General features: G+C 42.3%; 7 protein-coding genes across 13 annotated transcripts; 3 read left to right on the top strand and 4 right to left on the bottom strand.

The window, feature by feature from the left end:
- The first annotated feature begins 439 nt into the window (after positions 1-439).
- LOC6624090 (F-box/WD repeat-containing protein 4) lies at positions 440-2,648 on the top strand. Its single transcript, XM_032435199.2, has 4 exons — positions 440-456; positions 513-838; positions 898-1,476; positions 1,533-2,648. The coding sequence occupies exons 2-4, from the start codon at positions 651-653 to the stop codon at positions 1,978-1,980; spliced, it is 1,215 nt and encodes a 404-aa protein (XP_032291090.1). The 5' UTR covers positions 440-456; positions 513-650; the 3' UTR covers positions 1,981-2,648.
- A 176-nt stretch (positions 2,649-2,824) lies between these two features.
- On the bottom strand, positions 2,825-9,178 carry fbl (pantothenate kinase 3 fbl). Of its 4 annotated transcripts, none has more exons than XM_015175860.3 (7): positions 8,658-9,178; positions 5,136-5,314; positions 4,042-4,334; positions 3,839-3,964; positions 3,604-3,780; positions 3,408-3,543; positions 2,825-3,344 (listed from the first exon to the last, which is right to left on the bottom strand). In XM_015175860.3, the coding sequence occupies exons 1-7, from the start codon at positions 8,698-8,700 to the stop codon at positions 3,045-3,047; spliced, it is 1,254 nt and encodes a 417-aa protein (XP_015031346.1). In that variant the 5' UTR covers positions 8,701-9,178; the 3' UTR covers positions 2,825-3,044. The 4 variants fall into 4 exon arrangements, with proteins under 4 accessions (XP_015031346.1, XP_002047605.1, XP_015031345.1 ...); XM_002047569.4 differs by lacking the exon at positions 8,658-9,178 and adding an exon at positions 7,183-7,818; XM_015175859.3 differs by lacking the exon at positions 8,658-9,178 and adding an exon at positions 6,179-6,301.
- Positions 9,179-9,529: 351 nt separating this feature from the next.
- Positions 9,530-11,134, top strand: LOC6624710 (charged multivesicular body protein 7). Its single transcript, XM_002047568.4, has 4 exons — positions 9,530-10,000; positions 10,059-10,275; positions 10,336-10,545; positions 10,607-11,134. The coding sequence occupies exons 1-4, from the start codon at positions 9,530-9,532 to the stop codon at positions 11,050-11,052; spliced, it is 1,344 nt and encodes a 447-aa protein (XP_002047604.1). The 3' UTR covers positions 11,053-11,134.
- Positions 11,119-16,887, bottom strand: RhoBTB (Rho-related BTB domain containing). Of its 3 annotated transcripts, none has more exons than XM_032435197.2 (13): positions 16,571-16,887; positions 14,878-15,074; positions 14,708-14,811; positions 14,449-14,646; positions 13,845-14,378; positions 13,519-13,777; positions 13,347-13,460; positions 13,199-13,285; positions 12,831-12,914; positions 12,524-12,766; positions 12,184-12,454; positions 11,673-11,862; positions 11,119-11,611 (listed from the first exon to the last, which is right to left on the bottom strand). In XM_032435197.2, exons 2-12 carry the CDS (start codon positions 14,956-14,958, stop codon positions 11,696-11,698), a joined length of 2,142 nt encoding a protein of 713 aa, XP_032291088.1. In that variant the 5' UTR covers positions 14,959-15,074; positions 16,571-16,887; the 3' UTR covers positions 11,119-11,611; positions 11,673-11,695. The 3 variants fall into 3 exon arrangements, with proteins under 3 accessions (XP_032291088.1, XP_032291087.1, XP_002047603.3); XM_032435196.2 differs by having other exon boundaries at positions 11,673-11,841; positions 14,882-15,074; XM_002047567.4 differs by having other exon boundaries at positions 14,882-15,074; positions 16,571-16,886.
- A 245-nt stretch (positions 16,888-17,132) lies between these two features.
- Positions 17,133-21,457, top strand: Ide (Insulin degrading metalloproteinase). Of its 2 annotated transcripts, XM_015175141.3 has the most exons (15): positions 17,133-17,296; positions 17,389-17,490; positions 17,550-17,687; positions 17,754-17,888; positions 17,973-18,243; positions 18,300-18,528; positions 18,595-18,797; positions 18,856-18,941; positions 18,995-19,454; positions 19,510-19,860; positions 19,917-20,148; positions 20,209-20,415; positions 20,489-20,781; positions 20,838-21,047; positions 21,110-21,457. In XM_015175141.3, exons 2-15 carry the CDS (start codon positions 17,408-17,410, stop codon positions 21,341-21,343), a joined length of 3,132 nt encoding a protein of 1,043 aa, XP_015030627.1. In that variant the 5' UTR covers positions 17,133-17,296; positions 17,389-17,407; the 3' UTR covers positions 21,344-21,457. The 2 variants fall into 2 exon arrangements, with proteins under 2 accessions (XP_015030627.1, XP_002047602.1); XM_002047566.4 differs by lacking the exon at positions 17,389-17,490.
- LOC6622907 (uncharacterized) lies at positions 19,163-22,514 on the bottom strand. Its single transcript, XM_070208587.1, has 3 exons — positions 22,280-22,514; positions 21,827-22,223; positions 19,163-21,771 (listed from the first exon to the last, which is right to left on the bottom strand). Exons 1-3 carry the CDS (start codon positions 22,512-22,514, stop codon positions 21,429-21,431), a joined length of 975 nt encoding a protein of 324 aa, XP_070064688.1. The 3' UTR covers positions 19,163-21,428.
- An 862-nt stretch (positions 22,515-23,376) lies between these two features.
- On the bottom strand, positions 23,377-26,266 carry in (protein inturned). The gene has a single exon (XM_002047564.4). The coding sequence runs from the start codon at positions 25,992-25,994 to the stop codon at positions 23,379-23,381; it is 2,616 nt and encodes an 871-aa protein (XP_002047600.1). The 5' UTR covers positions 25,995-26,266; the 3' UTR covers positions 23,377-23,378.
- Between the last annotated feature and the right edge of the window lie 109 nt (positions 26,267-26,375).

The raw sequence follows: 26,375 nt of genomic DNA, 5'->3' as shown, positions 1-26,375 counted from the left end.
ATAGAGCAATTTGAACATTTTTTTCTATTTCTCAATGAAAAGCAACGAATGCGAGTTTTGCAACGAAGCCTTCTTAGTTAATGGCAAGCATGAAGACAATGGAATGTGTTTTATTTTTGGTATTTAGCGTAATTATTTCTGTAAAGTTCTGTCACTAATTAGAGAAAGAGTGTCCTAAATAACTCTAATCGCATTGATGTGCATAGACAGCACTCGTTTCTTTGCTGACATTTAGAAAATAAAATAAAATTTAAAAACAAAAAAACGACAAAAAAGCTCGCCGAAAATTTATCGACCGTTTTGAATTACTGAAATTTGAATGTGGCTTGGTCTGTTAAAATCAAGCTATCGATATATCGAACACAAGTATCGAATAGCTAATTTCGCAGTTAGTAACAGCAAATGTTAATGTGTGGGTTGCTGCTGTTATTTATAGGTAAGAAGAAGACAGCGGAGGTTGGTGTCAAAAGGAAGGTGGTTTTTCAATAAATATAAGTTCCGTGTTTTTCAAGATATTTTCGTTCGTATGATGTCCATAGAAGGGAAAGTAGCCATCTGTATCCCCAAACGTAGTTATGTAATAAACGCTTCGCATCTCCAAACGTTAATAAATCCTAAGGAAACCGATTTATTCAACAAAATCCATCAAAATGAAGATTACCGACCTAAACATCGACTGTCTTTTGCGAATTTTTAAATATTTGTCGGAACGCGAGCTAGTCATTCTGTGTGAAACGAGCAACTATTTTAACGCCGTCATCGAGCAAAACATATTCTATGCTATGACAAAGGATTTGCTGCTATGCGGACACCGAAACAGGCCAAGTGTCGAGAAAAGGTAGCATACTTTTTTCATGCCACATTTCGTTTGCTTATTGCGCTTTTTCTTTTGAATAGGAATAGAATACAGCTGACGTACTTTCGGCGTCTACAGGTTGCCAGAAACTGGCTGCGAGGTGTCTACATGGAACGTCATTATTACCATCATGCGCAGATGTTTTCATCCAAGCTTTGGCTGGATTCGGACGCCTTGTATATAACGCATGCAAACTATTTGCGCAAGTATCGTCGGGCTGGTCCCGAGGCACTGCAGCGACGCTATGAAGTGGAAATAACTACACCCACCTTGTCGGATATATCCGATTTTGTTAAGAAGCAGGACACCATTTTTGCTGGACGCGTGTGCGGCGCATGCTTCGTTAGCGATACGGATGGCATCACGGAGCAGGCAATGCATCATGCCAAGGAATACATGTTCTCTGTGGACTTTGTTAACGAGGTGTATGCCACCAGCACGGACACCTGCTGCAAGCTATGGAAGCGTTCAACGGAATTTGGACTCACCCATTTCGATCTATTCATGCAGCTGCAGCATTCCTTTAAGTCCATGAAGCTCAGCGATGATGCCCAGTGGCTCTATGGTGGTCTCTACACAGATACCGGACGCAAGGCGCTGCGCGCCATCAATGTGGACAGGTAAAGTCGCGTTTTAAACATGCAATCTTCCATTATTATATGCCCAAGTCTTACAGCGGCGAGGAACAAGTGCTCAACTCGAACACCATTTCGATTTACGATCTAAAAATCAAAGATGAACATGTATTATTTACCGCCAACTTTGATACCACATTCCGCATGTTTGACCGACGCACAGATCGTGATGTTGCCGTTTGGGAGGATCCGTTTGACTCGTCCATCTACTGTCTGGAGTACGATGGACTCTATGCGGTGCTCTGCGGTGCCAAGTACCATAGCCGCGTCAACCTTTATGACATTCGTGTGCCCGGCAAATACATACAATTGTATTTTCCGGGACGCGCCACGGCACGACAGAACTATAGAAGTTCGCCCGTATATAGTCTTGCTTGTGACAGCCAATATATGTTTATTGCCACGGATCACAACTTGCAAGTACTTGATTTCACAACCAACTATGGTGTCCAAAGAGATTACAGTCATTTTCATGAAAGCCTAAGATAAACGAACAACAAAATTTGTAATTAATTGCTTGAACTCACAAATAAATTAAGTAGTTTTTATGTAGAGACATTGTTTGGATCTCAAAAAGAAAGATCATTAAAAAGTACCTTCTATTTGTTGAATGGACCGCAGATTAATTTGTGTTTGCGCGAGCAGGCTTCCTCTGAATTGTACTCTTAAATTGTTAAGCACTTGATTATTTATTTTTATACCCATTATTATTATGATGATATATTTATTTGCATTTGCCTTGCGGCTTGTTTCCAAACGAAATAAGATTTCGGTTAACAAATTGCATTGGCCAGCTTATTGAAATAGTCGACAAGGTAAAATCTTATATTAATAGACCACAAACTTATGCTAAACAAAAAGAAGCCTTTAAAGATCCATTGAAAACATACAAATAACTTTCATATAATCGATGTGTAAGATAAAAACTTAAATGTAATAGTGCAAATGTTGTTATGCGTATTTATTATCGCTTGCTGTTTATTGTGTTATGTGAGCAATATTTGAATTGCAACCGAGGCTGGCTGCTAAAAATGAGCCGCTCTGAAAATATATCAATTTCATATCGCACACAAATACATGTTGTATATGCCATATAAAATTTAAATACTTTAAGAGTTATCAGTTGATGCGTTCAAATAAATGGTAATACTTTAATATATCTATGTGTGCTTACTTATATATGGATTTGGAAACAAAGTTACCGAGCTATCTGCATCCAAGAATAACAACTGAAATGTGCTGATATTTGGCATCAAGTTGTGTTCACATATCATACAAGTTATTTAGCAGCATATTTTGAAGCCTTAATTTTGTTGCGTTTTTTAACAGGCACTTTATCCGTTCTTTTTGTTTTTTTTTTTTTTTTTATTTCATACAATTACAATTTGTGCATCCTCTAAAATTGTGTAAACTTAATCCAAGAGAAAAAATATTGTTAATAGCGAGAAAATGCACCCACTGCATCTATTTGTCATTCCCTCTGTTGCCTTCTTCCGTTTGTTGTAGATGCACAACCACTATGATACAGTTTGATATTCACTTTAAGGGAACGACTATCTGGTTGTGCTGTCATTTGGCTTGTCCGCTGCGGCTGGGCATTCTGTGGACGTCTCCGCGTCAGTTGGTTGTGTTGGCGTTGTGTTCGCGCTTGGCGGCTGTGAATGATCCAGGCTCTCGCTAAGCGCCGCTGCCAGTTCGCCGTTGAACTGCAGCAGGCAGCCCAAAGCTCCAAAGTAGCCTTCATGTTCCAGGAACAGGCCCTTCATGGTGCCATTCGACCAGAATTCCATAGCGTACGCCAGTAATTTCATTGAAATGGGATTAACGCGTAAAAAGTTGCCTACAAAAACGACCTAAGCAGGGGGAAAGGTAAGCGTTTAGTTAAGAACTAGGCAACTTTTTGGCACATTACTCACCCTATCGATCTTCTCGTTTAGTGCACACATTCGTGCTATGGAGCCTATGTTGTTGGTAATGGTGACGAGCGTGGCATTCGCCAGATCCTCTCTAGATACCGAGCAGCGTTTGTCGTTTAGATGCATCTGGCCAAAGCTACAAGCAAGGCCGAAAGGTAAATATTACGCATAAGATGATTTGTAATCTATTTGTTACCTGGAAGCCACTAAATCGCCGGGCAAGCCAAACCGATTATAGTCACCGCCGTAGATGTCCTTGACCAGTTTGTCCACCTTCCGATTGTCACCCTTTGTGGCCAATTGTATGGCTTCCTCAAATGTCGTGCAGCCGGTAAGCAGGCAACACAAACCCAGGAATGTTCCACCGCCCAAGCTAAACGGAAGACAAACAGTTAGTTGATGATCATAATTGGAACACAGAGATCGCTTACCTTGTGCCCGAAATGCGTTTATAGTTGTCCGGCCCATATACTGCCAGTATTGAAACACCTGAACCGACATTCACCAGGATAAAAGGAAACGGCTGCGAGAAATTAAAGGCCCGCTTCTCGCTTTTACTGCAGAGCATAGAATAAGAGAAGGTATTTGCGGTCAAGTCGGAGCATCTGGCGCAATGGCTGGGTCCGGAACTTACACAATTTCTCGCGCATTCTCATAGTAATAGCATTCAGTAAAATTGTGCATATCGGCGAAGAGTATGCCCTTGATGAGCGTGTCCAGCTCATCGAACTTGGCCAGTTTCATGTTCACCTGATCCCGAAAATCCTTTTCAAACTTAAAAGCCCCACCGCCAGTGGCACAAACCGTTGTTACCAGCTCGGCCATGCCCTTCTGCTTGGCCAGTGACAGAAAGTTGCCCATATCTGTCGTCTGGAAGCGTATAAAATGCAGAGAACCCCGACGCTTTCTGATCTCAACATTGTCCATCTGAAATGAGAGTGTGAGAGAAAAATAAATTCCAATATGCTTGCATATGTGAAAAACCAAGCGCACAAAATATGCTGCTCATTAAAACACTTGATTATTAAAATAAAAGCGCACGTGAACAACAAATTGTCTAGTCAAAGTTTAAACACAAATTCGCGTAATTAGAGACGCAAATAAGCCGATAACCATTTAAAATATAACAAAAATAAAGAAAAAAAAACCGGACAACAGGAAGTCAAAAGTCAATGAATGCTCCTCTATGTAAACTTGTCGTCAACGATGTCGATGTGCATACGATTCAGGTTCCGGACAGTGTTGACAATTTGGCCTTTTTAGAGCTAAATCCAGCTATTCGAATGCCTATTTAGCGTACTTTCATTCCAGTTAACTTTCAACTAATGACATATTCGTATGCTTCTGTAAGTCTGACATTTCTGAGAGTTTGGATAATGCATAATTCAAGAAATGCCTTAAATATCGCTGGGTTCACGGCCAGTTTACGGATCGATGCAATATACTAAAAAGTAACACGAAATCAGCAAACGAATCATTCGACCTGGCTATGAACCCAATGAACTCTACCGATTGGACGCGCAATTTTTCGCAGATAATGTTCACGTTTAGGCTAATGCAAACGATTTCATTTTTCGGTACGTTATCGCCAATGATTGTGAAGGAAACAAAAAAAAAAATAAAATAAATAAATGGAATAAAACAAGTCACGCGTTGTAAAACAAATCAAAGTCGTTACACAATATATTATATAGTTATAGACAGGTAGATCTATTGATGTGAACTCACCTGCAAGTGCGTGTCACGATGGCCGGTTTTGCCATACGCAGAGTTTCTGGTCAAATATCGTCGGATGTTGCGTAAAATGCCAGCCTCGCAATCCTGCTCGTCGGGCGTTATGTCCTTTGGCTCAAAGTAGACCAATTTTGTGAGTGTCCCGCCGATATCCATGCCAAACCATGGCATCGCTGCAATAAATCAATCCCAAATTCACATTTAGCGACAATTCGTATAGATAAAATACCTATTGATAGCGGGTAGAACGGTATACAGCATGTACATATAAGGACCCTGTTCTGATGGCATAATCGCAACAGGGTCGGGGACCTTTGATTGACTAGCACATAGACCCGTGCAGATTTACGTGGCTGCATTATTATTTACATTATGATTTGGCTGGTTTTGTGTCTAATTCAATTTCGATTGCAGCACTCCGAAACAAATTCGTAAGGTTTGTGTCAAATTTCGATAATAACAATCACATTTTCAGCTGTAGTTTTTGCTTTGCATTAAGTTAAAACATATTTAAGACACATATTGAACAAAATCCGGTTATTGAAGATATTAAACACGAGGAATTCATTGGATCTGCGTCTTCCATGAAGTAATCTAATCTTATCAAACTGTTTCAACTAAATACAAATTTTGCTTAATTTGCCTTGTACGATAAACTCTTTCGATCTTAGCCCCAAAAACATTGTTTAAATAATAAAAAAAATTCGAATTGCCGAGATATCTTTTAAGGCCCTACTTATTCATGCCGGACCTTGCTTTCTGACCGATTGTCCATGCAAGAGCTATATATACATATATAGTCTCTGTCCGGTTGACTTTGACTCTAGCACACTTGACATTGTTTTAATTATAACCGTGTACACCAATAATTAATAATATTGAGTGCTTCTTGAGATTGTTCTAGTATCAGTTGAACAGATTTCAATTTTCACAACATGTGCTTAAGATGTCCATTTCTTTCTCTCTCTCTCGCTCTCTTTCTGTTACTCTGTCGCTCTCTTGTGCTTTCTTTGTGGCTGCGTCGGTCGGGCACGTACCGCTTTGAATGATGAGATCAAAGATCGACGTAAAATCCAGAGTCTCTGTCATTGCGCGAGGGTAATTGTAATAGCGTATATACACTGTTTCACGGTTGTAATGGGTATGTCTAGCGCGTGCCCATTAAGAGCCAAAACATTTTGTTTTATTTTAACGGGTGAACAGCAGCAACACGTTATTAACTTCGAGGGGCAACTGCTAGATTATATATTATAAGTAGATGAATATTGGCAAATCTAACTGCGAAACATGTGCGACACGCTCAGGGCGACCAGAAAGAGAGAGAGAGAGAGAGGGAGAGCGAGAGAGCGAGCGATATCGATGCCTGCTTATCTACCCTTTAGACTCTCTGTAGTTATCGACTGTTAAGAATTTCTAAAATGACCGCTGGCCTCTGAATTGGTTACAATAAGCGGCGGCAAGTCACAAAATCAACCACACTCTGCTATCTAATCACAATTTAACTAACTTACATATACATACATAGACATTTATGTGTATGTACACATGAAAATTAATAAACAAACCCAGAACAAAATTTGTAAAAATCCTATACGTTTTCACCGTTAAATCGCTATATCAGCTGCTTGCTTAAAGAGAGCAGAGCAGAAGCTTTCTTTTATCTGCATTGCGTGAGAGAGCAACAGATAGAGAGAGAGAGAGAGAGAGTGAAACAGCTCTGCTTTCATTTCTCTATTATCATCTTAACGAAAGCAAGGTTGCCATATTGAACGAATTGGTGGCACATAAACTAACCGATTTTGTCCTATTTCTCAAAGAGCTCGGATTTCCTTATTTATAAAGTATATGTGCCTTGCACACTTATTAGTTGTTAGACAAACAAAAAATTCCAATTTGTTGCTGTCTTGATTCAAAATTGATTTTTCTTCTGCTCTGTTATCTGCCGACGTTCTTATCAACTTTGGGTACAACACATAAAATTGAGCTTTGATATGGATCAGATGCTTGATGTTGTTTCGACTTTGGATGGCGGATTACTTACACATTAAATCATCAATGTTAGGGATGTGTTTGGCGGGATTCATTTTGGGCTGATTGCATGTTTCAATTAAACAATTATCGTTCGTCGACGATGACTGCGAGTTGCCCTCATTTACGTTATTATTATTATTATTACTATTGTTGTTGTTGCTGTTGTTGTTAGAGTTGCCGGAGTTGCTGATGGATTTGGCTTTGTTACCGACTCCAATGGCGGCGCGCCACGAAGCGCGCCATGAATTTTTCTTAGTGGAGATCATTTGTGTTGACGGATTGGCGGTCGAAGCCAGCGAGGCATGTGTGGTTGATTTCTTGTCGTTATGTAATTTGAATATTTTGAAGTTGAACGAATATTTCGAGTCGCGCGCGTGCACTTTCATTTTAAATGCGTCGCATGTGTAATCAATACCTCAACGAGTCTTGTCTCCAATTCGCGCCGAGCATAGTAGTTATTCTCGCCAGCAGCCGTCGAGCATTAACTGCTTATTTGTATTTACATTGCTGCCAGCCAGCCAGCTAGCACGGTAAATGATCTCAAAAGCGATCAGCTTTGATTTCGCTGTTCGCTGTTTTGTTTTGAGTATAGAGCGCGCGTCGGGGTTCGGGCATCCGTCGGGCGCAATCCGTTTGACTGACCGCTCGAAGGCGTGAAACGTGTTTGAATGAAATTTCATTGTCACTTCGTTAAAAAAACGATGCGGCAACGCCGACAGCGGCCGCAGTAGCCGCGGTAACCGCCACAACAGCAACAGCCGAGCTGGCGTCTACGTCAGAAGCGCGCTTGCACAAAATTCAAAACACATACATATGCATGCACACACGTATACATATGTATGTGTGTATATGAATATTAATAGGAGACATCGCAAAGCAAAGCCGAACTTAAGCATTGCGAAAGCAAATTTCAAAAATAAAACAAAATCAACGATCAAAAGTTGAACTTTACTACGAGCACAACCTAACAATACCCTTGACATGAGCTCGAACTGAATGCAAGACGGTCAATGGTCAAGTAAGATCACTTTTGTATGCCATTAACAGCATCAAGTGCGGCTTGCAGCTCTGATTGTTATGCAAATGCTTGTTTCTAATTCAAACTTTATTTTGCAAGCATTTTGTATAAATTACTGTAAAAGCAATTTTTGACTCGTGTACTCCAAAAGTACTTAGTATATGCATGTATGCTGCTGCGTGAGCAAGAGAATGAGCGCAACAAAAGAAAGACCAATAAAAATAAAAAGAGCGGCGCCCAAATCAGAAACGTCAAAGCAAGACTTATATGCATACGTATGTACCTATGTATGTATGTCTGTGGATAGGTACATATGTATGTATTTTACTTTGAAAGAGGACACAAACAAATGCACGTCGCTGCTTTGATACACTTCAAAACTTTTGTGTTTCAGTGTACAATAAGATTGAAGCTGTGCAGCAGGTTTTTCTATTTATCAACATGAGATTCATTTAATTTACACTCACCTCTCCCCAGCTGGTGGCAGAAAACAATTTCATCATCCTGCATGTTCAAGTTAAGACACAATACGTCGCAATCAATAATCAAACACCGGCAATGGCGCGTTCTTCGTATATCCCAAGTTTAGCTACTGAAAACGTGAGTCAGCCGCCACCTGCAGCCGTTGTTGATAGTTAAACAAGGCAGGAATGGAAAATGGATTTTGGAAGAACTTCGATGGCAACGGAGCAGGCTTGTGCTCACATTGGCGGTGTCTCTGTACAAGATGGTTCCTTGTCGTGGATGTGTGTCGACTGAGCACGTTACGCTTCTCAAGTTGGCATTGGCATTGGAAACCGAATCACAAAAATATGTTTTCGCTTTGTTTACAATCTGTTTTGCCGCCTGAAAGCTGAGCGCCTCCAACTGTTAATGGCAAATTGAGTTCTGAATTCGAATATAGTTTGATTCTGATAACTTTAGTACGCACTTTGTAATTAAAACTTTACAACAATTACTATACAAATCTAAATCTAGTGGCCTTGCACGTTATCTTCTTCTTTGCATTAATTCAGAACAGCTGTTTGCTTTGTTTTCTGGTCCAGATTAGAGATGGGTTTCTGACAAAACATCGATAAGTTATATGCGCATATGCTATCGATGAATATATATTAAGCGCTACTGTCGATTACTATTAGTTTGAGCATTTTTGCGAAATAACTACGAAAAACTATAAACAAAACAATAACAACATGAAGAAATCAAAACAGCCACAAATAAAGTAACAAGGAGTTAGTACAATTGTGCATTTGTGCTTGCTATTTTATACAAACAAAATTGAAGCGTGTGCTTGTTTCTAACTGGCGTATTCTTTTATGATTTTTATAATTTGGAAACAATGAGTTTAAGAAATGATGTAATGGACGCAAATAACGAGGCATTTAAGTTTCCGCCAGTTTGGCGGGACAAAGACAAAATCAGGTTGCTCTTTGCGAACTTTCATACGCGTCACTGGGACATTGAAGCATATGACAGCAAGATGATATTCTGGATGGATCTTATAAATCAGTACTGTACATATTTAGGCAAGGCCAATTTCAGTTTGCGAGAACTGCAATTGCAGTTCATGCGTGGCGAACAAATACCTGCCTGCTTGGACGTTGTAATAGCCGAAATGGCACAAAAAAAACAGATTCGTCTACGCACCGAATATGAATACGATCCGCTCAACAGCTGGAGCGGCTGGTTCCTTACCAGTTTTGTGAAGCGCCCTCTATCGCGCAGCTGGCTAAAACTGAAGCATCTCATAATCGCCAAGGATGCCCTGGCAGAGTCTTTTGTGGAATGGATTCACTTGGATGCTTTACGAGTAAGCTTTGATTCCAATTGTTTATAATCTATACTAACTATACGCATTTGTCAACCAGATCATCTGCAGCGAAATGGAAACCAAAGTATTGGACAAGAACCGTGGAAAATTGCTGCACCTTGAAGCCTTTAAGACGCTTTGCAAATCGTGTCAAGTGCGCATTCATGAGGATTTTATGGATTTATGTCTTCTTACACTACAGGCGCGCCGGCAAGTGGCGTTAGAATTTAAAATAGAAAAGAAAACGCAGCGCGTTCATCTAATCAAGATTCCAGGCAAGTAATTACTAAAAGCATGTGCTAAAGATTTCATAAAAACTTTTTGTTTCGTTACAGCTGACGAGAATGAAAGTCTGATTATAAGCGAGGCAGATCTTGCCGTGCATAACCTGGAGATGACGCAGGCCAGCCTAATGAAACAGTTGGAGTCGCTCGAGGAAGAGATTAAAGTTAACGACGATAAAGCTCGTCAATATGTCAAAGAAAACAAAAGGCAATTAGCCAAAACTTACCTGCGCAAGCGGCGTTTGTTGGAAAAAAATCACGGTGCGTCAAACAGGCCATATGCATTAAAATATTTAACAAATGTTTTTCCAAAAATCCACAGAGCGTCGCAGTCTGGCGCTCCACAACATAGAAACGCTGCTCTCAAATGTGGAGGAAGCACAAAACAATGGCGTGGTGCTTGATGCATACAAAATTGGAACCAAAACCTTGCAGAAGGTTCTTAACGATTCGGGTCTCAAGTATGATAACGTCGATGAGGTTCTGGCCGATGTGCGGGAGACTCTGGATCAACATCGGGAGATCCAAGATGTTATGTCAAGTAACACGGCAGAAGTTGTCACAAGCCACGATGAGGAAGAGTTGGAAATCGAGCTAAGCAATCTGATGGGCGAAAAGGAAGCGGCAAAACCAATAAATGTCTGTAAAAATAATAATAAGCCTGAGATTGTAATTGACGATGAGCAGTTACTTGCCATGTTGGATGAACTGGAGGTTGAGGACGGCACCATCTCTCAGGCTAGCCAAAAAACATTAGCATCTTTGTAAAAACTATTCAACTTACATATGTACTATATATTTTTGTGTTTGCTTAATAAATTTAATATGTTCTAGTTTTCTAAATATTTTATATTCATAATGGCTTTACTCTATATCATTTTGTACAAAATGCGTCCTTAGGTCATATTATGTTGCTTAAAAGCTATGGCTAGACAAATGTTTCCCTAAACTGGAATTTAAAATTTAAATACATAAGTATAAGTATACACATGATTTGGTTTATCATACAGTTCCATCATTATTTCTGCATTTAAAGTGCGCGCACAAATAAAACATAATCGTACATACTGGCTCGATATGTACATACTACATATGTACATATGCGTATGTATATTGCACTATAGTTAGGCATATTTGAAGCATATAAGAAAAGCAATTGAATGAATGCTTATGTGTTTCTGTGCGGAGCTCAAATACCAAAAGCAGACGCCACCAACCCGTTGCCCACGGGGATCGTTATGTGTGGATTTGGAAAAGTATCAAAATACTCAAAATTGTACAGATGAAACAAATCAGGACGGGCAGAATCACAATAAATCGCAGTGACCTGAAGCAGATATATGTAGACATTATACAGGTTAATTTGAAAGTAGCTAAGGATAACATACCTGCCCTGTCCCAGGGCTGGGTGTCAGAGATTCAGATCAATGTCAGCCTCCAGGTCGATGTGGTTCATTGAGTTGGCCGAGCTGTTGAATATTTGATTCTCGGCCGTTGTTCCGTTGCTCTCTCCATTGGGTCCACTGGCGCTGACGACACCGTTCCGCTTTGATTTACCTAGCAGCCAGCAAGAGAACACTTTGTCCAAATATTGCACGTTAATATTGTGATGATGGTTTGGACAGTGTGTTCAATGAAACCGATATATATAACATATATTATCGGGTATACAATAAATACAAACCAAGTACACTCAAAACACAACATTTAGTTGGATTATACCGGGCCATTTCCTTTGTCTGGCTACATACTTATCTCAATGGCAATAATTAAAGGAATGCTAAGAATTAGAAGGCACCTCCGACTCTGGTCATCACGTTGCAGGCCGTTGCCAAGCCTCGGCTGCTAGTCTGGTGTATACATATGCATGTGTGAGTGGTGGATGATGATGACACTTACCTCCGGAAAAGCACAGGCAGCCTTCGTCATCGCTAGGGAAATCTCGCCGAGTGCTTTTTAGCTTTAGCTCCTTGTTCAGCTCATTGATGCAGCGCTGATAGTAATCGTAATCCTTCAGATACCAAACTGGTGGCCACCGATGCTCACGTAAATACTCCTGATTATCCTGATGCAGTGCTTTCAAGCCCTTAAGTGAAAACTTACAGATAACGTTGTAATTGACGCACAGATACGACATACACCATTCGGCCAATTGATGGGCATTGTGCAACTATAAGCATCGACAAAAATATTTAAATGATTTCAAACCACGCTGCACGGTGTATTAGAAACCACAGACCTTGACTGGCTCCAGCAACTTTAGGCAATGATCGACCGTTTCATTGGTTTCGTTTTGTGAAATAATTGTGAGATCTTCAATAACGCGACATTCAATCAGATTGATAAGGCGCGGCAGGCACAAACGGTTGGCCAATTCCAACAAATTGAGGCATTTAACCGCTGAGATGGGCGGAATTTGATCTGTGTACAAATAGCACAGCAGCTTATGGAATGTATAAATAGTAACGCCAGGGAAAACAATCTGAAAAACAAAACCACATCTGTATCCTTTATATGTTCAATTGGTGTCAATTCAATAGGCTTACCACATTAGAATGTGCCTCGCGAAAGTCGCCCAGGAGCATGGCGCGCATAACATCGCAGCGACCCACTAAAACAGCCCGATGTGCCTGTAAATGATTGAGTTAGAAAATGAATACAAAAAAGCGATTAAAGTTAAAAATACTATACTAAACGATTGTTATTAAAAATACATACATATACATAACTGACCGACAGTCGAAAAAGGAACACATTTTTTAAATAATTAAATAACCTACTAACATTCATAATTAATAAAATATCGTGATTACCAACTTCAAGAAAGGTTATAAATTTCTTTTTAGCAAATATATTGCTCAGAGCTGTTAAATACTTATTGCACTTGTGCCACATGGCTGCGATATATGCACACCTTCATCAAACCGTCGTCCAGCTCAAAGGTAACATCGCTGAAGCAGCCGTCTCCAATGCAATGCCTTTCCATACTCTCCTTTATACGCTGAAAATATAGAGATGATGAGTAACGGTTATGTTTACAAAAACTAGCTAAGGCAACTCACAAGACAAATGTGGGGATTTGGTTCATCACTGGGACTCTCGATGACACTTTGTGGCTTGGAAAGTAACATGGTTAATTGGGGCAGTTCTAATAAATCGGCAGCTTCTCTTATTTCCTGCAGAATATAAATTTAAACTTAGCTCACGACGACTAGAAGACCTGGTTTGCATTACCTGCAGATTAGTGCAATCCTTGTCAATGGTTCCTGTATAAATGAATCTTAGGCATTGGTGCAGGGCCTGGGGCGAGACGAGTTTGCTGAGAGTAACAATCGTTTGGATAGAGCTGACGCCGCGTTGGTTCTCCATCTGCACTAGGCGTAGGCTCTGCAGCACTGGATGATGCAGCTCCTTATGTAAATCACCGGAGCGTTTTGACTCCACCAATGGTAAAGCTTGATAGCTGGAGCGTCGCTTTAAATGTTCCCACATGCTATTTAAAGAGAATTGTTGAAAGCGTAAGAAATATACCGGAAAAACCTGTTGAGCTGATAACTTACCGTTGTGTGCGTGATTCGTAGCGTATGAGATATTCTGTGTCGTCGTTGAAGTCGGCTATGGTCGCCTCTCCAAACGTTGAGCTGACCATGCTCGACTCGCTGCTGCTTCGGCCACCCATGTCTGTCAATTCGGTGCTGAGGATGCGTTGGAAAATGCCAGATGCCGCGGCAAGCATAAATCTGTGAACCGCAAACTTGGTTCCGCCGACCACCAGAACAAGGTCGGCATAGGCTTGCGAAAGAAACATATTGTAGATATCCTGGCGATAATGGCCGACCATGACGGTAACCTCGGGTGGTGGTGGCTTGGGTGGTCGGAATGGTGCCTGCAGCAAGGGCTTTTGCACCTTTTTCAGGTTTGTCATCCAAAAGCGCTGCTGTCGGCGCGCAATAAGCGAAGATCGAATCGCATTTTCAAACACCTCATTGACGCCAAAGTACGTGAAGACGCTGGTCTCATAATAGCTAACGCCCAGTTCCTTTGCAACGGCGCGCGCTTCATCCGGCATGACCAAATCGCTCTTCAAGGCGGCTCTGCGAATATAAAAAGAAAGCAATTTAGAATGCATTTATCCAACTAAACTAATTCATAACTTCAACGCACCGTACAAAGGTGCCCTTTTCGCCAAAGTAGGACAAATAGTTCTCATCGCGATACATATAACGCAGGTCATTTTTACAGCCGACTAGAACGACGGGCACATCTGGACAGAAACGACGTATTTCCGGATACCACATGACTTTGCAATTGCGCAACGAGATCGGGCTCGCAATGGAGAAACACAAGAGTACTACATCAGATCTGGAACAAATGAATAAGCCATAATTAATAAGCCAACGTTTAGTCTGAGACGCTAACTCACCTGCCGTAGGCAAAGCGACGATCCTTGTCATGATCCCCGAAGGTGTCCCACAAACGCAAGGAGACATTGACCCCGTCCACAACTTCCCAAGAGCGTTCAAGAACCTGCAATGCATTTAATTGTAGCGGTGTGTTATTAGGGCACAGGATTTGCTGTCGACAAATTGTCACTTGCGTCTTTGTAAATGCGATACTGATCGATCGCCCACACGGTCGGCACGTGCGTGGATAGCAGCTGCGATAGCGACACATGCTTATTGCAAGCCCTCGCACAGATCAGGCGCGTCTTTCCCACGGCAGTGTCACCAACCAGCACGCACTTGACCAACTCCTGATGTGGCTGCTCGTTGTCCATTTTCGGCATGCACCTTCAGTATGAGCAGGATTAGAACCATGCGAAGTTAAACAAATAAATGAATTAGCGAATGCGTTTTCCTCTTCCTTAAGTATCAAATTGACGCAAGTGCTGCCAATGATATGCGTAGTCTGTCCAGACACTGGATAATGAAAGTAAAAGTATGGAAAACGACAACAAGCCCACAAGCAATCCCATTGCGTTGTTAAAAATACTGCGGGAAGCATTTTTAGAGTCTAATTGAGCTCAATTGAAACTGAAATAAAAATATCTTCAATCAAATTTCGAGCGAAAATCGCACAAAAATTATACCCTGTAACAAGGCAAATCAAATCGAATCAAATCAAAAACCAAAACCTTTGAACTCAGGATTCGATTTAAAAATTTAAGTAATTCGATATAAAACTTTTCTCAGTAAAAATCAGCTTAGTAACATATTTACTGTATATATATCCGTGTTAAGGAAAATACCTTATATTATTTCTGCTATATAACACTTTATATTTGATTAAGTTCAGAATTTTTATCGTAGCTTTTACATATGTATATAAATTAGACCAGAAATTTAAATAACTTTAGATATATAGCGCAAATGCCACATGTCATATGGCTGTAGGGTATCTATTCTTCGGCACAGATAAAACCTGTTCTCTTTTGTTTTCTTTCATGTTGAACGTGCCGTTTTGCTCGTATACCGTTTAATTTTGGATGCACTCGAGACGCACAATGTACCGTACTATGTATGTATGTATTTGTAGATATGTATATTTATATGTATGCAAGTATATATATTGCGTACATATATTTCTTTTAAGTATGGACCAGTTTCATAGCTTAAATGTTCAAATTCTTTAGTTACTCTTGCTCACAAAATTCGTTTTTTTTGGCATATTTGAAATGAGACTATTATTTAAAGAATGCACTACCTTAAATTGAGAAAATGCACCACAAGCTTTGCAGTTTTTTGTAATTTTGGTCTATATACAAATTGTAATATACTTTCAAACAGTTTCTGTCAACGACTTTATCTCAACACATGTATAAATATATGTTATTTGCTGCTAATGTAATTGCTATGCATTAAGCAGACCACAATCAAATTAATTAGAGCTCCTTCGAAGGAACGACCGGCACCTAAGATGCCCCATTGCTAAGCTTATTGATTTTCTCATTCCGTTGTAATGCGGTGCCGCCTACTGGCCACCGACTCGGACCCAGACTCAGACTCGGGTCGGAGCGACGTCAGCGACATTTTCAAATAAAATCAACGAAATTTTATGCATGAGGCGCATATTCCCAAAATATACATAAATTTATACGCATAAAAAGATATACGTGCGTATTAATTTACATATTCAATAATTGAATTTTAGATCAATTTCACAATAAACGATTCGACTGTTTTTTGTTTTTTTTTTTTTAATAACAATCACCTCTGATGTTTTTAATAAACTTTTATATATGTGCACATGAATTCTTGAATGAGAACAACTTATAGGAAATAGATACCTTTAAAGTTGCTGCTTTTCTTGTATTATTCGTCCTATGCTCTCCCAGTTCTTTATTTGCGTGTTGCACTTATCATACACGCACACAGACGGAATTCACAACAATTCGCAATTTATATTTGCACCAATACAAATACAAATAAATACACTAACTGCGTACGCTTGCATTTCTCTGCACAGCAATTGCCAACTATCCGACTTTATTATATTTCAACTTTTGGCATCACATACACAAGGCATGCGCATGTGATTATTATTAATTGTTAAATAATAAAATGCAGTTACAACAACTGTTACAACAATCGTGCGCCGCAGTCGATATGTTTTTGTCGATAAGTGCAATTGCCAGTGTTGAGTCGGATCAAAAAGTTTCAGCTGTTGCCAGACTTACAAACATTAAGCACAAGACAAGATTAATTTTTGTACATGATCTGATTTTATCATAGTTGTATCGATTTAGCTGTTAATTTTCAAAAGTATATCGTACATAGTATAGTCTTAGTTGTTTTTTTTTTAAAGAAATAATTGAAAAACTAATGCCACCGTGGCTTTTCCAATTATTTCATTTTATTTTTTACAACCGGTCCCTTGAAAAATAATCAAAACCATCTCACATAACTATCAAGTATTGTTTATACGATGTGTTCAAGCGTGGCAACCCTGAAACACATGTTTTGAATTGTTGGTGTTGTTGCGAAACTAAATCATCTGCAAATATTTTGGATTGGTAAAAGTCTAGAGGCTAAGAAAAAATATTTTTAAATTAGACTTATTCTTAAAATTGATTTTTATTCTTATACGCGTCAACAATTTCTGCAGAAAAAGCAACATCGTTTCTATGTTTGTCCCGCGAACGTGTCTTACTTTTTCCAGCCGCAAATCGATTTTTGCAGAAGTCATAACAGCTGTTCTACATCGACAGTACGCTTAAAAACAATCAAATTAATTAACATAATAAAACTTGTTTGTTGTATCAACAGCAGAGGGAACTGTATTAACAATTCATCCGGATATAGAACGCTTTCAAATACATCAAGCCGGAAAATGACCTTAACGGAGACCGCAACCCACCAAAAGGCGCAGCCCAAGAAATTGGATCAGCTGGAGCCAATAATGCGGTGCATATAAATTATCAAAAACCTTCCGAAAAATAAACATAATAACATTACATTTATTTTACCCAGCATAAACAATATTGAAAAATCGCAACAGGACACGCGCGATTATCGTGGCCTGCAGTTGGAAAACGGCCTAAAAGTATTACTAATATCGGATCCAACCACTGATGTTTCGGCGGCTGCACTTTCCGTGCAGGTTGGGTAAGAGTCCAAAGATGCGCCTAGGTATTGCTAGGTATTCTGCATAAATATGCATAATTAATCGTCACTTGATTTTTATTGCAGTCACATGTCAGACCCAGAGAACCTGCCTGGCTTGGCGCACTTTTGCGAGCACATGCTCTTTCTGGGCACGGAGAAGTATCCGCACGAAAACGGCTATACCACGTACCTGTCCCAGAGCGGCGGTAGCAGCAATGCTGCCACGTACCCGCTCATGACAAAATATCACTTTCACGTTGCCCCCGACAAGCTAGACGGTGCGCTGGATCGTTTCGCGCAATTCTTTATTGCGCCCCTGTTCACGCCCAGCGCAACCGAGCGAGAAATCAACGCAGTATGTGGAATATCAGTAATACCATATTGTACGTTCATTAAATGCAATCGTTGCAGGTTAATTCGGAGCATGAAAAGAATTTATCTAGCGATCTGTGGCGGATCAAGCAAGTGCATCGGCACTTGGCCAAGTCGGATCATGCCTACAGCAAGTTCGGAAGCGGCAACAAGGCCACACTCTCCGAAATACCCAAGTCCAAGGGCATTGATGTGCGTGAGGAGTTGTTAAAATTTCACAAATATTGGTACTCAGCGAACATCATGTGCCTTGCTGTTATTGGAAAAGGTTGGCATTGTAGCAATATTTGTGAAACCAAATTAATCTTGAATATTTGTAATTTAAATTCGACAGAATCGTTAGATCAACTTGAAAGTATGGTAATGGAAAAGTTCTCAGAAATAGAAAATAAGAATGTTAAGGTGCCAGAGTGGCCAAGGCATCCCTACGGAGAGGAACAGTACGGGCAGAAGTTAATGATAGTGCCCATTAAGGACATACGTTCATTAACGATTAGCTTTACGACCGACGATCTGACACAGTACTACAAATCCGGGGTAAGTATATTGAAATTGGTAAGGTAAACTGTTTTACTAAAAAAAATATTAACTGCAGCCCGACAATTATTTGACGCATCTTATTGGACACGAGGGCAAAGGCAGCATATTGTCCGAGCTACGCAGGCTTGGCTGGTGTAATGAGTAAGTGCGTCGAGGTTAACCAATACGTAGCTAACGATGTTGATTTTTTGCAGTCTAATGGCCGGCCATCAGAACACACAGAATGGCTTTGGTTTCTTTGAGATTGTTGTGGATCTAACACAAGAGGGCTTGGAGCATGTTGATGACATTGTGAACATAATATTTCAGTATTTGTGCATGTTGCGTAAAGAGGGTCCCAAGAAATGGATTTTTGATGAATGTGTTAAGCTAAACGAAATGCGCTTCCGTTTCAAAGAGAAAGAGCAGCCCGAGAATTTGGTTACCCATGCAGTATCATCCATGCAAATATTCCCACTAGAAGAGGTGCTCATTGCACCATATATGAGCAACGAGTGGCGTCCGGAATTGGTTTGCAAGCTCTTAGACGAACTGGTGCCCAGCAAAAGTCGCATTTCTCTGGTTAGCCAGAGCTTCGAGCAGTCTACCAATCAAACGGAGCCGTATTATAAAACGAAATATGGCTTGGAGTGTATACCTCAGAAGACAATTTGTGTATGTTAAGCCCTTAGCAAACTTATCATTGATATTAATTTCAAATCACTTATAGGCATGGGAGAGTTGCGAAGTTAATGAGAATCTAAAGCTGGCACTGCCAAACAGTTTTATACCGAGCAATTTTGAAATTGCCGATGTGCCCAGTGATGCCCCCAAGCATCCCATAATCATACTGGATACGCCCATTCTGCGCGTGTGGCACAAACAGGACAATCAATTCAACAAGCCCAAAGCATGCATGACCTTCGATATGTCTAATCCTATTGCCTATTTAGATCCCTTGAATTGCAATCTGAACCACATGATGGTTATGCTGCTAAAGGATCAGCTCAATGAGTATTTATATGACGCAGAGCTGGCTAGCCTTAAGCTGAGCGTTACCACCAAGCCAGGCGGCATCGATGTAAGTGAAAAAGATTAAATTAAATGCACAGCTATAAAAATTAAATCCATTTTTAGTTTACCATACGTGGCTTCAATGACAAGCAGGTTGTTCTGCTTGAGAAGCTGTTGGATCACTTGTTTGACTTCAGCATAGATGAGATGCGTTTCGACATACTCAAGGAGGAGTACATACGATCATTAAAGAATTTCAAGGCAGAACAACCCTATCAGCATTCCATTTATTATCTAGCCCTGCTACTCACCGAGAACGCCTGGGCAAACGTGGAACTATTAGATGCTATGGAACGTGAGTTATTGGAAAGTTATCCATTCCGTAATCAAATCATCGCCTGTTTACACATTTTAGTTGTTTCCTATGACCGTGTGTTGAACTTTGCCAAGGAGTTCTTCCAGCGACTGCATACGGAGTGCTTCATTTTTGGCAACGTTACCAAGCAACAGGCAACGGACATCGCTGGTCGCGTCAATAAGCGATTAGAGGAAACAAACGCTACAAAGTTGCCAATATTAGCGCGCCAAATGCTAAAAAAGCGCGAGTACAAGTTGGTACCGGGTAAGTAAGCACTCACTTTCATATACAAATTGAAAATTTCTAATGCATATTGCATTTGCTTTACGTGGAGCAGGTGATAGTTATCTGTTTGAAAAGGAAAATGAGTATCACAAGAGCTCCTGCACACAGCTCTATATGCAGTGTGGCGCCCAAACGGATCTTACCAATATTATGGTCAATCTGGTGTCGCAAGTGCTCTCCGAGCCCTGCTACGATTGCCTTCGCACAAAGGAGCAGCTAGGCTACATTGTCTTCAGTGGCGTGCGCAAAGTGAACGGCGCCAATGGTATTCGCATTATTGTGCAGTCTGCGAAGCATCCCGCGTTTGTCGAAGATCGCATCGAGAACTTCTTGCAGACCTATTTGGTAAGGAGATGTTGAGAGAAATGGGAGCCATATTTTTTCAACATTTGCATCTTTAGCAAACCATTGAGGACATGCCGTTGGATGAGTTTGCGCGCCATAAGGAAGCGTTGATTGTCAAAAAGCTGGAGAAGCCCAAAACGATATTCCAGCAGTTTAGTCTCTTTTACGGTGAAATTGCCATGCAAACGTATCACTTCGAACGCGAGGAGGCCGAAGTTGCAATACTGCGCAAAATTACGAAAGCCGATTTTGTGGACTACTTCAAGGTGCGACCCGCTTCTCTTACAATTTCCAATTATGTGTATGGCTAATTTGTTTGAATTTACAGAAATTCATAGCAAAAGATGGCGAAGAGCGAAGAGTTTTATCCGTGCACATTGTCTCGACACTGAAAGATCCGAATGCTCCCAGCACGGAGGAGGACGATGAAAGCCCGGTGACCAGCTCCGAACGTCATACAACAATTAACGATATTGTGGCATTCAAATCCTGCAAAGAGCTGTATCCCATTGCGATGCCCTTCTTGGACATCAAGGCCAAGGGCGCACGCAGCAAGCTCTAAGGTAGTCTTAAGTTTCTAATCGGGTAGTGTCTGTCTGGGTTTATGGTTGCTTTTTTTGGTTTAATTTGAATAAAATGTAAACCTCTCACAAATATAAAATAATTTGTATTAGAACCGAATTGTGCCTTACATAATTGCTGCCCAAAATCGCACTATTCGGTATGGAAAATCCCATATCGAGTTTGGTCAGCTCCTGTGAGCTGAGGTCCTGTGTGCGTCGATGGCTCTGATTCTGATCCAATAGTGAAATTTTATGCTTAAACGCGACACGATCCGCCCATTTTAACTGCTTCCATTGTCCGCCCATATCCAGCATTATATTGTTTTCCTTGCCCTGTCCGGGATCATGCGCCGGATAGGCCAATGCCAGCTGCAAATTTATCATATCGCGATGCAAATGCTGAAATGTGCACTTCAATTGAAGTGTCCTGCCTGGTTGGTAAATAGAGATTAGACTCCAGAGATTATTATCCATCTAAGTACTCGCCTCTAATGCTAAACATTGGACTCTTGACGGTTGCGGTCGACGCATTTGAAACGTGGTCCGTAAAGTTCTCCAGCTTCCAATAGTAGGTGAACAACTGAAAATCCTGATCCGCCAGCATTGTATTGTTAAACTTGCCAATTTCCTCCTCGCGCTCCGGTGTGTTTTCCAATTGCTTAAGCATCGGCTGCTTCTCCGGGATGGGCTTCATGGTGATCTGCTCAAACTTAATTCTTTTTATGGCAGTTGGCTTCGTTGAGGGAACTGATGTCAATGGACTCGAGTTGCTGCTTGTTTGTGCCCGCAGCTCGCTCAACTTCACCAGCAGCTCCTTGATTTCACGCAATTCCCCAAACAGTTTCTCCTCCAGATTGCGAAAAGCCAGATTCAATTCATCTAAACGGGCAGTACATTATGGGACATGCAGTATTCCAGCTGGGCATGGACCTTACCCGATCCGCAGACACCCTTCAAGGTCTTGGTGGTGACGGCTTCTGCGGATGCTCTGACCTCGCCAGCATTGACGGTACACACGGCTCTTTGCACCTCGCTGGGCAATTTGGCATCCGTTCCCGCATCCGGCGAACTTTCAGTCTCGTTGGCATTAAGGCTATTATTGTCCACCTCGTCCAGGGCGAGTACCGTGGCCAGAAGAACGCAGGCCACGCACAGCAACCACTTCGGCATCTCCAGCTAACAATGATGTAAGCCCTTTTCTCCGTCGGAAATATACCAGACCCTGGGTGTTCCGCTGTCTGGGAGGCCGCATTGACAACTGACTGACGGACGGATGAGCCTATCGAGCGGGCAGCTTTTGCAGAATGAAACGTTGACATTGTATTTGTACACACACATCTATATTTATGTATATATATATTTATGAATTTATGTTTATAAATATGCGACTAGGGCGCGTGTCGCATATTCCGGTGCGTACGTTTATCTAAATATAAATTTAGTGCCAATGTTTTTCCTTGCGATCAAAAATATGAATGAAAAACGCAGAAACTTTCGTATCATAAATTAAAAAACGCACAAAGGAGCCACAATTGTTTATATATAAAATAATGGAAAGAAGGGAGAGTCTTACTTTAAACTCCGACTGATTGATTGATTGATTGATTTATAATGAATTAAACGACTATCTTCAAATTAAATTAAAATTCTTTTGAATTATTATGTTTTTTTTTTCCACATCGCCGAAAAGAGATTGGAACTTTACATAAATAAAAATTTAATTCCCAACTGATTGATTGATTGATTGATGATGAATTATACGACTGACTTTCAACTAATTTTCAAGCATTATTAAAATCCATTGAAATTATTATAGCTTAACTTTCCAGAAAGAGAGTGGAACTTTATATTAACATAAATGTTAATCCCGAGTGATTGATTGATGATGAATTATACGACTGTCTTCCAATTCATTTTTAAGCGTTAATAAAATTCACTTGATTATTAGATTTTAGCTTTTCATGTTTCCCCATCTCGTCAATTTAGCGGGACTCAATTTCTATAATACTATTAACTGGTTAAAATGAACATCGACTATCCCATGGAGAAGAAGGACAAGCGAAAGGCCATTTCGACCATATTTTGTGGCACCTCCGGCAAGTGGCACACATACACTTCCTTGGCTGGCGATTGAAAGAGTCGGCCGACCACAACGAAGCGCCTGGCAGCCTGCTCCTTGGCAGGATTGGCAATTTCCATGGTAATGCCGTGTTCCTTAACAATGGTTATATCATGGCTAGCATGTGTCAGCGCGGATCTGGGCGGCTCCACCATTTGGCGGCGATGATGCTTCGAGCGTTCCAGCACCAGGTGAATCATATGACAGCCTTTGCGTATCTCACTTAGGTATGGAAAGCTCTCCGAGCTGGTTGTGAACGGGCAGAGCAAGACGCCATTTGAGAGGTCAACGTAAACGTAGTGCAGCACAGAATTCTTCCAGCCGGCGGATATTTTCACGGGCAGCACATTGTTGATCTCCTTCCAGAGGGATGTGGTTATCTGGCTTTGGGTCTCCGCGTTCAGATTGAGGCCGTAGTGCAGCGGATGCTGCTCAGCAAAGTTCTCCCAGTCCGAGCCGCTGTCCGAGTCATCGGCGGGCGTCAGACGCCGGCGCGACATTTCGTCCTCGCTGGGCGTCAGACTGTGTATGGAGGAGCCGCCCAGGGATGAGCACAGCTGTGCCTCCTCATCGTTGCCGGCGGACGAGTGTGAGGTGTTGGGTTTCTGCCTGAGGAACGACTCCAGTTTGCGGCTGGCCTCCTGCTCCTCGCCGGACTGTTCGAGCTTCTGCTGATCAAGCACTTCCGGGCGCTTATTGGATATGGACCAGAATTTGGCCAATGATTCAATGCCGCACTGGATCAGGTGATCCAATGTCTCCTGTATCTCCTCGATGTAGAACAAGGATGGCGGCACCGCGGTAAAGGCCTCCATTTCGGGCGCATCAACGTACATCTTGAGGATGACCGTCAGGATGAGATGGCTGCGCGAGCAGACCGTTAGAAAATACCGACCCGTCGCATTGGCCAGCACAATCTCCTCCCACACGTACAGCTCACGCACGCGAACAGCGGGCGCGGCTCCAATAAAGTCAAATATGCCGCGACAGCGCAGGAAGAGCTCCACATTGAAGCGCACCTCGGCGGGCAGCAGGCTGGCCAGCAGGAAACTGTCGTAGTACAGGGCGCAGCCGTAGATGAAGAACTCGCGATGCGTGGTCAAAGGCTCATCGTTCCAGTTACGATAATCCATGGCCTCCATCTCGCTCAAGGCATCAAATATGCGCAATTGCGCCTCCTTGGGCAGCGGCAAGCTCCTCGACTGCTTCAGCAGCTGCTCGAACTGCAGCTCGCCCCGCGGCTGGGCCAGCAGTCGCGAGCGTTGAATGCCACAAAAGTGACGCAGAAACTGGCGCAGACCGTTGGAGCTATCGTTGGCAGTGGAAAAGTTATCCAGACTCAGTCCTGGCAGCGAGAATCTAATGTAGCCGATAAGCTCATCCGACCTCAGGCTCGATTCGGCCGCGCTGTACAAACGTGCCGCATAGGCGAAAAGCACCAGGAAGCCGTTCAGGCTGCGATAGTTCACATAGTAGGGCACCTGCTCGACCAGCAGGCGCGATGTCAACGGCTGCGTCTGCAGCTCGTTGAGCACGGAGCAGAGCGTCAGGAAGCTGCCGCGTGCCTTGTACAGGAAATTGGTCAACGCCGACTCTGGGTAGTAGTAGAGCGAATCCTTGTGCTGATCATGCTGATAGCATTCCGGCGGCAACAGCAGCATGCCAAAGGGCGTCAATGTGTCCGGCACGGTCACAGCGGGCGGCAGCAGCTGCTCGAACTGATCCGCAAACATGGCAAAGCTGACCAGCTTGCGCACTTGCGGCATTTGATTAGCCTGGCCGCTGGCCTCGTCTGTGCTGGCAGCGGGACTGGCAAGGCTGGCGCCTTGAAAGCCCAGACACACCTGGGTGGGCTCCAGGAACTGCTGCAACAGCTCGTCCACATTGCTGGCATACAGCTCGATGCCATTCAGGGACTTGAACCAATCGCCGCGCTTTATGTTATGCTGCATGGCGCTTATGTCGTGCACAAAACTGTCCACCATCAGGCACTCGGGCTGGTCGGGAAAGGGCAGCACACGAAAGCCCAGTATGGACTCGACGGCGGTGGAGCGACGGCCAAAGCGGAAGCGATCCGTTGCCGTTATAACCAGCTCCAATTGCTTCTGATTGCTGGCATCGGCGTGCGAACTCTTGATGTCTGCGAATCGGAACCCGTTGCTGGCATCATTCTCTGGCTCGGTCTGTGCCTGCTGCTGCTGCTGCTGCCCCCCGCCGCCGCTGTATTGGTTGCCATTGTGCTTGCCCTGTTGGCCTCTATTCTGCTGCTGTCGGCGCGTTGTTTTCTTTCCCAGGCGCAATGAACGGCGCAGCAGCTCGCCGCGTCGCTCCGCCACATTCAGCTTGACACTGGGCACATATTCGGCATAGAACAGGCTGCCGTCTTCGGCCACGTACTCCTCCCAGTTGACCAGATCGCTGCCATCGCTGAACGAGCTGCTGAGCGAGGAGCTCGACGTTGAATACGTCTCTGAGGCGTCCAAGCCCAGGCGTCTGTCCGGGCCCAACGACACACCCTGCGATTTTCGCATTTCCCCCGAACAGGTAAATATATAAACAGACAAATACTTCGTCAAACTATCTTGGTTATGCGCTCTGTTCCGTCACAGTTCCTCAACCAAAACCAACTGAATGTTCAGCTCAATCTATAGCTCAGTTCGTGGCTCATACAACAAACCGGTTTCTTGTGGCTCTGGCAGTCGGGAGGCGTTCTCACGCTCGCGCAAATTCCAATGTTCTCTGCTCTTCGCCGCTCTCTTGAGCATCTCAGTTTTCAATTTTCTCAGATCCAAATAAAAGAAGTGTCTATTGTTCTATCTCACGAAACAAAACATTTCAAATGCCGCATTTTTCATTCCTTGCTGCTTCAGTTGTTTAAATGGAAGACACTCTGCACCCAACTTTGACAAATT

This window comes from Drosophila virilis, chromosome 3 (assembly GCF_030788295.1).
Source record: "Drosophila virilis strain 15010-1051.87 chromosome 3, Dvir_AGI_RSII-ME, whole genome shotgun sequence".
NCBI classification, from domain to species: domain Eukaryota; kingdom Metazoa; phylum Arthropoda; class Insecta; order Diptera; family Drosophilidae; genus Drosophila; species Drosophila virilis.
This window is presented reverse-complemented; position numbering and strand designations above follow the sequence as displayed.

Coding starts and splice junctions, on each gene's coding strand:
- LOC6624090 (XM_032435199.2), top strand. CDS start 651: ATGAAGATTACCGACCTAAACATCGACTGTCTTTTGCGAATTTTTAAA. Junction 839..897: donor AGGCCAAGTGTCGAGAAAAG/GTAGCATACTTT, acceptor TCTTTTGAATAG/GAATAGAATACAGCTGACGT. Junction 1,477..1,532: donor CGCGCCATCAATGTGGACAG/GTAAAGTCGCGT, acceptor CAAGTCTTACAG/CGGCGAGGAACAAGTGCTCA.
- fbl (XM_002047569.4), bottom strand. CDS start 7,558: ATGAAAGTGCACGCGCGCGACTCGAAATATTCGTTCAACTTCAAAATA. Junction 5,315..7,182: donor TAACATTGATGATTTAATGT/GTAAGTAATCCG, acceptor GATTTATTGCAG/CGATGCCATGGTTTGGCATG. Junction 3,965..4,041: donor GAGAATGCGCGAGAAATTGT/GTAAGTTCCGGA, acceptor TATGCTCTGCAG/TAAAAGCGAGAAGCGGGCCT.
- LOC6624710 (XM_002047568.4), top strand. CDS start 9,530: ATGAGTTTAAGAAATGATGTAATGGACGCAAATAACGAGGCATTTAAG. Junction 10,001..10,058: donor TTCACTTGGATGCTTTACGA/GTAAGCTTTGAT, acceptor TTTGTCAACCAG/ATCATCTGCAGCGAAATGGA. Junction 10,546..10,606: donor TTTGTTGGAAAAAAATCACG/GTGCGTCAAACA, acceptor AAAAATCCACAG/AGCGTCGCAGTCTGGCGCTC.
- RhoBTB (XM_002047567.4), bottom strand. CDS start 15,070: ATGCCGAAAATGGACAACGAGCAGCCACATCAGGAGTTGGTCAAGTGC. Junction 13,778..13,844: donor TACGAATCACGCACACAACG/GTAAGTTATCAG, acceptor CTCTTTAAATAG/CATGTGGGAACATTTAAAGC. Junction 12,767..12,830: donor GCGAGGCACATTCTAATGTG/GTAAGCCTATTG, acceptor TTTGTTTTTCAG/ATTGTTTTCCCTGGCGTTAC.
- Ide (XM_015175141.3), top strand. CDS start 17,408: ATGTTTGTCCCGCGAACGTGTCTTACTTTTTCCAGCCGCAAATCGATT. Junction 19,861..19,916: donor CCAAGCCAGGCGGCATCGAT/GTAAGTGAAAAA, acceptor ATCCATTTTTAG/TTTACCATACGTGGCTTCAA. Junction 21,048..21,109: donor ATTTTGTGGACTACTTCAAG/GTGCGACCCGCT, acceptor TTGAATTTACAG/AAATTCATAGCAAAAGATGG.
- LOC6622907 (XM_070208587.1), bottom strand. CDS start 22,514: ATGCCGAAGTGGTTGCTGTGCGTGGCCTGCGTTCTTCTGGCCACGGTA. Junction 22,224..22,279: donor GAAGGGTGTCTGCGGATCGG/GTAAGGTCCATG, acceptor CTGCCCGTTTAG/ATGAATTGAATCTGGCTTTT. Junction 21,772..21,826: donor ATGTTTAGCATTAGAGGCGA/GTACTTAGATGG, acceptor CCAACCAGGCAG/GACACTTCAATTGAAGTGCA.
- in (XM_002047564.4), bottom strand. CDS start 25,994: ATGCGAAAATCGCAGGGTGTGTCGTTGGGCCCGGACAGACGCCTGGGC.